The sequence below is a fragment of the Haliaeetus leucocephalus genome, unplaced genomic scaffold (genome assembly GCF_000737465.1).
Source record: "Haliaeetus leucocephalus isolate CR32 unplaced genomic scaffold, Haliaeetus_leucocephalus-4.0 Scaffold192, whole genome shotgun sequence".
NCBI classification, from domain to species: domain Eukaryota; kingdom Metazoa; phylum Chordata; class Aves; order Accipitriformes; family Accipitridae; genus Haliaeetus; species Haliaeetus leucocephalus.
Window position 1 is genome coordinate 186,475 of NW_010972628.1, and position 12,039 is coordinate 198,513.

The following is a 12,039-nucleotide window of genomic DNA, read 5'->3' on the forward strand; positions in this document are numbered from 1 at the left end:
TTAAACTGTCTTATCTCAACCCACGAGTTTTGCTTTTTTTTTTTTTTTCCCCCTTTTTTTCTGATTCTCTCCCCCATCCCACTGGGTGGCAGGGAGCGAGCAAGTGGCTGTGTGGTGCTTAGTTGCTGGCTGGGGTTAAACCACAACATCAGCCAACCAGAACTCATGACTCCAGTCAAAGCTCTGAAAAGATGAAGCCTGGCTTCTCCAAAAAGCCGTGTGAAAATGACTCAGAGCAGGGACTAGGAGTGCTGCAGGTGCAATATACCATGCATGAACAGACGGGGGTTGGAAAGCAGCCTGTGCACATTCAAGAGTGCTGTGGTCCTTGCAGACTCAGGTTGGAACAATCTCCAAGATTGGCATGCTCCACAGGTGATAGAAATATTAATCTCATTCCTCTGCTATGCCTGTCTTGCAGATTCTTCTATTTTCATTCATAGATATTATCCACGTTTGGCTTTTTCCGGGGTTATCCAGTATCCCCATCTCTCCTATCCTCCCACATTGCTGAGATTTGATGGTAGGTAAATTAAAAGAACCTCTGAAGTATTAGAGAAGCTGCCCTGCATTGGCATCATTTTGCTCACCTGTCATTCCAAGCTGCCTGTCAATGCAGTGGAGAAAATGTAGTTCCTCATTAAGCCACAAGGGACAGTACTGGTCTGAGTTTGGGGCTACCCCTCGGGCCTTCCTGCCCCTCCCGTGCCCCCAAGCTGGAGCTAAATTCTTGGTGGGAAGTCTGGCAGAACAGGAATTAGGGAGTTGCTAGACTTCCAGGTAATAAGATCCTTCGAGTTTTAAAGAAATCGAAACTTATCTTGCTTCAGGGCAAAAACTTGCCCTTGTATAAAGGAGCATGCCATTCCTAGAAACAGCAACTGTTGGGAGCCTTGCAACCCCCTGAAAGACCCTGCCACTAGCTAGTCAAGAAACAGGACACTTTTCAGGCTGAGAAGTTGCTCTAAAAAAACCCTAAAGTCAATCAGGATGAATATGCTGAGCAGAGATGGGAGAACAGCACTAAGGATGTAAAACCAGAAATGTTTCCATCTGCCCAAGCCAGTAAAGCAAGCATGTTATCCTCCTTTCCACAAAAGCTGATGGCAACGCTGCAGGATGTCCTGCTAGGAAGGAATTATAATTGAACGCTGCATTCATAGTGGAGGAGCTCTGTTCTCAGGTCACTACAACATACAGATATAGTTATCTTGAGCAAGCTGCATGATAATGACAAAACTCAAGGAATTCCTTTGCACTCAAAAGAGAGAATGAAGCTTCCTATAGAGAATGTGCAGCCAAAACCAAGGTTAAAATGGTCCATAAAACCAGATAAAAACTTCACATGAAAATCTTTAACTCATAAAGATAATTAACAACTCATGAAGACAACTGACTCCATTCTGTCCCCAGAATTCATGACTGGGTGCGGGTGTGTAAAATATACGACAGGTATGACTCTGATGTTGGGCTTCAACAATGCCAACAGGGCACTATATAGATGTTTGCCAAAATGCAACAGGGCACTACACAGGTGACTTGTGATGACAAGTAGATAAAGGCTTCCTCTCCACCCTTCCCCCCAGTGTGAATATAAAAGAGAAGATAGGAAGACGATAGGAAGACCTCCATCTCCCAAATGATTAAAAGTAACAGTGCAAAATGTGACTAGCTCCTGACATCTTCACACCACCGTCTGAACTAACATTGCCTTTCCCATCTTCAAAAGGGCCCTACATCTCAGTTCTAATTTCAGGCCACAATTCTGCGCAGAGAGCATGTTAGGACCTCTGCTGTTCATGTTAAGAATATGTCCATGGCTCCTAATGAAACTGGGATGTTCTTGTGCAGAGCTTTGACCTGTGTGAAAAGAACAGAACTCCTGAGCTGCAGGTCCCCAGCTTACTCATCTCTGCACTCATGGGCTTGATAATGCAATGTGGAGGTGATGCTTACATGAAAGTATAGATGTAGAAAACCCTGTCATAAGTTGGAGTGGTTGGAATTGAAGCGGTGAAAAGGATGATCCCAAAAGGAAAAGAACAACCAACTTCTTATTGCTTGTATTGATGGGTCTGAATTCTTACCGGTAGAAGCCTCCCAAAGAAGTAATTGTGAGGCCTTCTCCACTCTATTTGAAGCTGAATGCCACCTGTGCAGTATAAACAGAACAAAACCACAACAAAACCCTCCTGTCCCAGATCAGCATGCACAATTGAAACACCACAGGCCAAGCTATCACCTGGGTAGTTGTTTTGTCTGCTTAACTTCTTTCTTGTGGCAAAGGCCATCAATGGGCCTGGATATTACTATCCCCAGCTGAACAACTGTTCAATGCCTTTGGCCTTCTCTAAGGCCAGACCACATCAGGATGGGGACTAAGAATTCAGGTGAGACTATCACAGCTGGCCAGAAAGAACTTGGGAAAACTTGCTATACTAGATGTTTACCTTTGGACATATGGTGAAAGATAAAAAGAGCAGTACTAACTGGTCACAACCATACTGGCCCAGAACATGACAAACCCACTTGGCAATACGCAAGCTGAGCAACATGATTCACACAGGTATCATCTCTGCATTTGATTTACTGTCATCCTCACCTAGGAACACACGTGGGGAAGGCACCTACCAACAAAATACACAATATCCTGCACGCTTAGCACCAGCCCTAGCCGACAACAGGGGTTGGTGCCCTTTGATAGGGCCCAGTTGGGCCCAGTGTAAGAACCCCTACCCACGGAGGGGAAGGGGGACACACAGGTAGCGGTACTAGCAAAGTCAGAGCTCAAACTGTGCAGACAGCGCCTGAGACCACATCACCCTGGCTGCAGGTGTCCCAGCCCCTCCAGACGACAAGGCTGGACGACAGACAGCCTGAACCTCAGGCTAGCTAGGAAATGAAAGGCACCCATGCCTCCTGTCTCCTCGCTGAGGCAGCTCCGCTTCCCCACCCTTCCACGGACGCAGAGCGGAACCCTCGGCAGGTCCCACCCGCTGCAGCACAGGCCCGGCGAGGCCTGACACGCCCTCGCCGCGCCCCTTCCGCCGCGGAGCGTAGCAAGCGGCCGTACCAACTCTCCCCCGCTCCCTAGAGACGCTTCCTTCCGCTGCTGATGGTGATGATGCGCGTCCGGTCCCTCCCAGGGCTTACGAGGAGACAGCAGTGAGCCCCGGGGCGGACTCCCTTCAGGGGGACGCTTGGCCAGCGCCCTTCCGGCCAGGGCGGAGCGCACCGCACAGCCACCGCCCACCAGCACCTGGCCCGGCCCGGCTCCGCCCGGCTCTCCCCACCCGCGGTCGCGGTGGTGGGCGGGTCCTGGTGGCGGGGCCTGCATGTAGACGCGTCCCCCGCCTCCCTAGTGCGTGCTGAGGTCAGGGCGGGCTGCGCTGCAAGCGCGGAGCAGCGGGGTCTGCGCTCGCGAGAGCCCCGGAGCTTGCGGGGGAGGAGCGCCTGGCTTGGGCCGGGCACCGTTCCGTCCCGCCGGGAAGTTGGGGGCCTAAGCAGAGCTCTTCCAGTCGTTGGCAGAGGAAGGGCGGCGTGTGCGCGGAGGGGGGGCGTCTAGCCCGCCCCGCCGCCCTGCTTCTCCATGCGGGCGGCGGCGGTGAGCTGGGCTGGCGCGCGGGGCGCCGGGGGCAGCGCGCGGTGCTGACAGGCCGCGGCCGGGAGAGATGATGGCCAAATGGCTGAATAAGTACTTCAGCCTGGGCAACAGCAAGACCAAGAGTCCCCCGCAGCCTCCGCGGCCCGACTACCGAGAGAAACGCAACGGTGCCGGCAGCGCGCCCCGCCCCGACGAGCCGCCGCACCTCCACCTTCACCACCACACGTCGCCCGGCTTTCCGCATCGCCGCCTGCGCGACGACACCAGTGACCTGCTCCGCGCCTACCGCGCCCAGAAAGAACGCGACTTCGAGGACCCCTACAGCGGACCCGGCTCGTCCCTGAGCAAGTTGCGCGCCATGTGCCGCCTGGACTACTCCACGTCCGAGGACGTGGGTGAGGCAGCCCCCAAGACTTTCTCCTCCTCGTCGTGCTGCGCTGCACCCCCTGCCGCCTGTGCAGCCGGCTCCGCACACCTCTTTCGCAGCCACAGCGAGCGCCGCCCGGCGACGCCGCCCAACGTGAAGTACATCTCCCCCAGGCACCGGCTTATCAAGGTCGAGAGTAGCGATGGCGCAGGCGAGAAGCTCAACAAGGGCTCCAAGCAGCTGGCGACCTCTGTCCCCTCTGCCATGAAAGATAAAGTAAGTGTTGTGCTCCTGTTCCTGCCCCGGTAGACTAGGTAGTAGGGCTGGGGCTATGCCAGCACCTGGAATGATTCGTGGTGAGGGGACTAGCTCCTGTCTGAATGCATCTGGAGTGGCCACTGCACTCCACCATGCATCATGGGGTGGCCTGGCCCTTTTTCATATCTCGGGATAGGCAGGGCGTGTGCAAAGCTGGCACATGAAGTGGTGGTGCCCTGTCCTCTGGGCTTTCGAACTCACATCCCTTCTGATAGGGCAGGTTTGCAGGTGTGCCTAGCCCTGCTCTGGGGCACAGTGCACTGCCAGCCTCATTGGTATCAAGGCTCTTGGATTGGCATGTTCCTGCAGAAGAGGATGTTGAGTCTTTGAGGGGGTGCTTGGGGACCTCTAGAGTCACTTGAGAAGCCCTCTGCTTCTGACTCAAAGTTTTGGCCTCAGCCCCATTGCATGTGGTATGGAGCGGTCATATATAAAAAAACTAAAAAAAAAAAAAAAATCTGATGCCATCCTGAGTCAGACTGCCTGTTTTTAAGGAGACAATTTATCATGTGTTCAGTAATAACTTCTTTGCCTCCTACTTCACTGTGAAAGGTGAAGTAGTTCAAAGTCCTGTGTTACAACAGCATCACAACTTCCATGATAGCTGTGTTTCCAACTGACAGGTACCTGAAGCAAACTCTATAGCTACTGGCTCAGTTGCAATTGTTCTCCTATCTTTCACTGGTCGTTGTCTACAAATATTAACAAAATGCTGTAGCACTGGGAAGTGCTGGGCTCAGGAACTTGGGTTACAGCTGGGAAGCTTTGCAGAGGGAAGTAGCTTTAATTATTTTGTAAGCACAACACATATCCCCCCACATCTGTTGGTCCTGTGAGTATAGTTTAGTTTTTTCATATATTGGATATTAATATTCCTCCATTTTGTAAATTGGCATTACTTCCATGTAACAGTCACATCACAGGAATTCTAAGTATGTGCTGAACGTTATCAATTTAAATGATCTGTGTGTATATGTTTAAATACGTAACATGAGTGCATTGAAGAGTGAGTGACACATTTCCATGAACCTGATAAATTATATCCTGTCCAGGTGGAATTCCAAATAAATCAGCTTGTGATGGTACAAGATTAAAAGTCTAGAATTTATTACAATGTCTGTCATTTTACCTGTAGTTCCTGTCTGGAAGCAACTTCTTTTGTGGAAGTAAAATCTCACTATGTTACAGTCTCAGTATAGTGAGTCTTCTTTCAATTGCCTGTGTTGATGATACCATTTCTCTGCTCTTAAGCAAATAACTTTCAGCAACTTCATATGTCAGAGAAAATAACTGCTTGGGGCAAAATGCTTCCAAGTGCAACTGCTATTCCTTTTTTTTTAATGGGGCATGATTTTATTTTTTTTTATTATCTTTCAGTTTTAGACCCTACTGAAGCAATTGTCAAAGCAGAAACTATATCTGTTGCTGGGTAACCTGCTACCTTGTGTGACCATAAATCTGTGTGCTACTCCCAAGCCCTTGCTGCAGGTTCTAAAACTTGTTTTGAATGAGCAGCATACAATTTTTTTAGAAAAGATGCAGACCACTCATGTCATAGTCACATTCTTTCTGCTTCTGAGAGAACTGTTTGTGACAAACAGGCAATCTTTAACATGTCTGAGAAATAAAATTGTCCCTACGCCTAAAAAGTAAGTGTGCCTGCCCCACCCATAACAGAATTTGGTTGCAAGGAGCTACATAGCTTGCCTTTTGTTCAACTGTGATATTTCCTCCCAGTAATGGAGATGAAATTTCTCTTATTTCACAGCCCTGAAATGTAAAGCCCGACAGGTGAACCTGATAAGCAGTGCTTGTAGTGAGCAGGCAGAGAACTGCTGCTCTCCTACACCTGTCATTCCCTGAGGAGAAAAAAATGAGGAATTTAGTTAACAGAGTGTGTCCAGTGGCAAATAAAGCCAGTGGAAATAAACTTCTGTAAGAAGTATATAGTAGAGGGGACAGTAAAGTTGGTATTAAAAAAACTAGAGGTCTGACATTCAGAAGAGTTGATAGAAATATTAAAAGCACTGCAGGGAAAAAAATCTGTGGGTAGTATACCTTAAGCTAGTAAGTACCTTAGGAATGAAAAAAGATCTAGTTGCTGTATAGGTCTGTCATTACAGAAGTATGTTAGTGTTTAACAATCCAACAGTGTGCACTAAATGCTTGTGTTGTGTTCCAGCACCTGTTTTTTTTTTTCTTTTTCATTTACAAGGATACAGTGCTGTTTTCCTTTATGTGTTAACTGAGAAGTGAGAAGTGTGGTTTTCAACAAATTCATTGAGCAATTTTATAACTTTTGTGACTGGTCATCATAAAGATTTGGCTGGACAGCTCAGTTGTGTGTTAAACTTGGAAGACTTTCTAGAATGGGAAGGAGATTCAGGAAGGTGCTTGTTTAGTGTGGTTACTTATAAAGGACAAATGGTAAAGTATGAATAAGGACAGACTAGTTAGTCAAAATTCCCAGGAAAAAAATGACTGGCTGATTCAGGGAGTAAAGGAGATGGAGATTAAAAGCAGTGGCAGGCATGATCGTATTTTGCAAGATTCCAGGCACAGGTTGTAAAAGTAACCACAGAGATCTAATGTACCTGGGGTTCAGGAAGCTTTGATGTGTAGAGGTAGAAGTACTGACTAAAGTTGAAGCAGACAAACCCAAATTGCCATGCATCTTTAATAGTGAGGTGACTAGCTTCTAAAACAGATGCCCAAGGGAGTCACCATTGCCATATGTCTTTGAATTCGAATTGTTGGGTGGATTTTTTATTTAGGTAGTACAATCAGGCAGGTTTGGGGGCTTTAACAGTGATGCTTATCTTCAAACAAGGGAGAGCAGGCTATGTTAGAATTCATGGCAGAAGCAGCTCAGTTCCTCCAGCATGGAGGATAAGAAATTAGTGGCTTCCATCTTTAGTGCTAGCCTGGGAGATGTTAACTTCTTAGTTCTCCTGTGGCAGACAAATGAGTGTAGACAAGCCAGAACAACATAAGAAATTAGTGGCTTCCGTCTTTAGGGCTGGCCTGGGATATGTTAACTTCTTAGCTCTCCTGTGGCAAATGAATGAGTGTAGGCAAGCTGGAGCAACATGTGGCTGTATGCCAGAACAACCTGGCGGCCACTATATTTGTTTAAGAATAAATGTGAGACTTGGCTTAACATCAACTCAACAGAAAAACCACTTGGTGAACTGAGGATCTAAAAGAATGAGCTGAATACTTCCTGAGTTGACTGTCCTCTATCTGGCATTGTGTGGTGTGTGTAAATCCATGAAAGTGGTAATAGTTGAGGGGAAAGTGTCTGTGTGAAAGGATGCTTTGTGTATTTTCTCACCTGTTATGCTTTTTGAACCTAAACATTTCTTTGCCTGGCTTTGCTGCCAAAGAACCTGGACCACTATTCAAAGAGCAAGTGTGTCATACTCCGTTGCAGGAAGTTCTTAGGATTTAAAAGCTGGGATTGTAGCCTAGTTGTCATTTAAAAGATAATTATTTCGTAAGGAGCAGCATTTTGCACTTCCTCTGTGCAGTGGAGGCAGAACTGTGCAGCAGTTCCCGATATGGAATGCAGAAGACACTGCAAGTTGCAAGATCCATTTCCACAGGACAGGACATACCTGATGCTGTAGAAAATAGCTCAGTTCTGCACAGGCAGAGCTAGTCCAGTGCAAAAGCATGTAAATGTTTTGTGGCAGCAGCAATCAGTCAGGAAACTGTTCAGGGCAGCATAGTTGCTGACTTGATTTACAAAGGTCTGAAAACAATGTCTATGTGCAAATTCTATACTTGTATAAGGAAAAAAACCCCTTTTGTTTCCATGCAATCCCGCTCAGAAGTGTGTGGCACAGAGATTTGGCTGCTAGCTAAGCTAAACAGCTAAAGCTGTTTGTCTTGAAAGCTTTCCCCCCATTATGTAAGAAACAAGTACCTTTCTGACATTGCAATACACTATGGAAATGCTGTTTGAACTTTTAAGGTCTTGCATAAAAGTGCTTACACTCCATGGAACATAATTAATATGTGTATATAATTAAAACCTTTTAGTAAACATTGAGAAGATGTTTGTCTTATTTCTGCATATGGAAGGTCTAAGTTTTATTTGATCTTGCAAGTGAGAACAAGTCAGGTGTATTTAAAAGAATCTTGCAGCTGGTATTCCAAGGTGCACTGAGAAAACACTTGAAAGATGTCTAAGCAGTGCTGGAGTTATTTATATCAAAGTATATAGTTTCTAGAAATCCTAAACTACAAATGTAACTCTGTCTTATTCCCACATTTAATCCGTTGCAGCTGGGTGTCAGGATGCCACTCTTTACAATTGATTCTACTCTGAGACAGTCTTCCTCTCTGCCTATGGTTCCCATGGACATATGGTTCTGCCTTTGAATCAAAGTTCTCAAGAAAAAGATACCAGTGGCCACTGGTCTTGTGAACCTACATGAATGCCTTGGGCAAGGCCACATATAAAGGCAGCAAGCAGCATTTTTTCCAAGTATCTCATGTTGCTGTATTGCAGCTAGAAATGCATTTTTCCACATATGCCAGTCTCATGATTAAGGGACTATCACAGTCTTATGAATGGGAAAATATTCAGTTATTACCTGAGCATGTGGAGTCTTAGTGACTTTAGGGCTGTTTGAAGTGATGTGGTAAGACTGTTCAGTTACAAGTGTGCCTGGCATCTGCACTGCATGGCGTAGCTTGGAACAGTCTCAGCTCTGGGAACCATCCAAATTTTCAGACTCTTGGACACAGAGAGATCCAAGCAGAGAAAGGCTATCAGGAAGGAGTATGAAGCAGTTAGACACATGGAGATCGAGAGAGGGAGTGGTAGCCTTCTGGAAGAGTGTATCGTGTATACCCTTACAGTAAGCAGATCCAAACCATTGAAAGAAAGTACCTCAGTTACTGGATTCAAGTGAAAAGACTGACTTGCCCCTTCTGAGCTAAGGCGTGCTTAATGAACTATTTACTGGGAGACTGTAACTGAACATGTTCCACATGGCCTTATTCTGAAAAAAGGCTAATACTGCAGGAGAAATTCCCATAAGGGAACTGAGCAGGGTGGACCTTACCCTGTTTCCACCCCTTTCCATGCAACCTATGTACCTAATACCTATGAACTGTGCTCACTTGGCCCCCAATGAGCAAGAATAGGTGCTTGTGTCACTCTCTCATATGTACCCTCTCTTGCTTTACCAGAAAGCATTTAAGAATATGTTTCTGTGCTGGGCTGTCTTCCCAAATCCAGGAGACCCACACTGCTTCTAGGAACACAGGCTCTGAGCTGTCATGTGCTTAATTTCTGGGCTCATTACATGGTACAAAGTGCTCATTCCTTTTGGAGTGAGAGGGTGAGGGGTACAGGATATTAGATATGAGGTTAAAAGTTCTAGGCAAAACTCAGAAGGGATATATTTTTCTTTTTAGAAATGCCTGTGTTTTTCTTTACTCGCATTGTCCAGCTGTAATCTATTTGGGTGTATCTGTAATCATAGACACTTCGATCTTGATGTTATCTCCCTGTCCTATTCCTGGACAACAGGAATTAGCATGTATGTTTTTCTGTCTCTTCAACCTGTATTCTGAGCATTCTGTGGTGTGAGAGGTGGCTGGTATGTGTCCTGGAGCAGTTAGCCTGAGCTTGGTGCTTTAACTTTTGTCTCCCCATCTGTATTCACAGTCACATTTTCAAATAGTTGCCAAAAGACATTTGGTAATGACTGAAATTGGCACCAGGGGCTTAGGCTTTACTGCAAGGACAGAATCATAAAATTGCAGAATGATTGAGGTTGGAGGGGATCTCTGGAGATTGTCTTGTCCAGCCCTGCCCTGCTCAAGCAGGGCCACATAGATCCAGTTGCCCAGGACCATATCCAGATAGCTTTTGAATATCTGCAAGGGTGGACACTCCACAACCTCTCTGGGCAACCTGTGCCAGTGTTCAGTCACCTTCACAATGGAAGAAGTGTTTCCTGATGCTCAGATGGAAGCTCCTATGTTTAAATCTGTGTCCATTGCTTCTTGTCCTGTCACTATGTACCACTGAAAAGAGTCTGGCTCTATCCTCTTTGCACCCTCCCTTCAGATATTTATACACATTGATAAGATGACCCCTGAGCTTTCTCTTATCTAGGCTGAACAGTCCTAGCTCACTCAGCCTTTCCTTGTGCATGAGGTGCTCCATTCCCTTCATCATCTTTGTGGTCCTTTGCTGGACTCTCTCCAGTATGTCCATGTCTCTTTTGTACTGGTGATCCCAGAACTGGACCCAGCACTCCAAGTGTGGCCTCACCAGTGCTGATGAGAGGGGAAGGATGACCTCTCTTGACCTGCTGGCAATGCTTTGCCTAATGCAGCTCAGGACACCATTCACCTTCTTTGCAGCAAGGGCACATTGCTTACTCATGTTCAACTTGGTGTCTACCAGGACCCCCAGGTCCTTTTTTTGCCAAGCTGCTTTCCATCTGGGTGGCTCCCAGCATGTTCTGGTGCATGGGGGTAGTCCTCCCCAGGTACAGGACTTTGCACTTCTTGTTGAACTTCATGAGGTTCATGTCAGCCCATTTCTCTAGGCTGTAGAGGTCTCTCTGAATGACAGTATGACTCACTAGTAGCTCATCCACTCCTCCTAGTTTGGTGTTGTCTGGCTGAGGATACACTCTTCCTTCATCATCCAGATCATTAATGAAGATGTTAAACAGGGCTAGACCCAGTATTGACCCATGGCATACACCATGAGTCACTGGACTCTAGTTAAACTTTGTGCCACTGATCACCACACTCATTGTTCAGTCAGATTTCAATCCACCTCACTGTCTGCTTATCCAGCCTATGCATCAACAGCTTGTATATGAGGATCTTATGGGAGACAGTGTCAAAGGCCTTACTGAAGTCCAGGTAGACACTATCCACTGCTCTCCCCTCATCTACCAGGCCAGTCACGTGGACTTCCTGACCATAGTTTTCAGTTCTAACTGATAAACAAACAGAACCACTCATGGCTGCAGTGGGCTGGGGTGTTTTCCACTGGAGGGATGGAAGGCCAGCTTAAAGTTAATTGCTTATTAATATTTGACTCTAAAAAATAGCTACAGTCTGTGTGGTCCAGATTAAAAAAACCTGCAGATCTGCTTTGTTTCTGTTGCTGAATTCCATACATCGATGTCAAACAGTAATACTTGAATTCATGTGTTGTCTCCGTGTGGCTTTGCAAAAGTACTAGATATTAGATTATCAGTGGCTATATTCCCAAAGGATTTCAAAGCATTTCACAGGCTTTATGTGTGAGAGTGATAGTGACCACTGGGGGACTTCAGCCACTTACAGTTTATAATGTGGTATTTCTTTATGACTGTGGACTAAAGGCTGCTGAAGGGAACTCCAGGAGGAGCATGTGTGAACAGACTACACTCCTGGAATTCAAATCTCTGCTCTTCTGAGATGTTTAAAGATCTACTTTAATCTTGCAAGGTTTAAAAAAAAACATAAACCCCAAAGCAACAGAAGGTGGTCTTAAATCTTCAAAGAAAAGTCTCAAGTGTCCCAAATGTAGTTTTGAAGATCAGTATGTAAAGTCTGAATGAGATAGAAACATCCTACAGCTGTGCTATATATTCTGTGGGTAGTTTCTGTGTGCAGACCCTACAGAGATTGTTAGATTGTAGCTCAGTCAAGTGCTGTAGAGAAAGTTTGTTATGGAAGGTGTTACTTCCTATGGATTCTCTCCAAGTGAAGTTTTAGGGCAGTC

The 12,039-nt window shown here is 46.3% G+C and overlaps 1 protein-coding gene across 1 annotated transcript in view; it reads left to right on the forward strand.

The window, feature by feature from the left end:
* Window positions 1-3,674: 3,674 nt before the first annotated feature.
* Window positions 3,675-12,039, forward strand: part of SHB (Src homology 2 domain containing adaptor protein B) — a 71,949-nt gene continuing 63,584 nt past the window's right edge. The window contains exon 1 of the mRNA XM_010565454.1: window positions 3,675-4,247. Coding sequence (XP_010563756.1) covers window positions 3,675-4,247 — 573 coding nt within the window. The remainder of the gene's footprint in view (window positions 4,248-12,039) is intronic.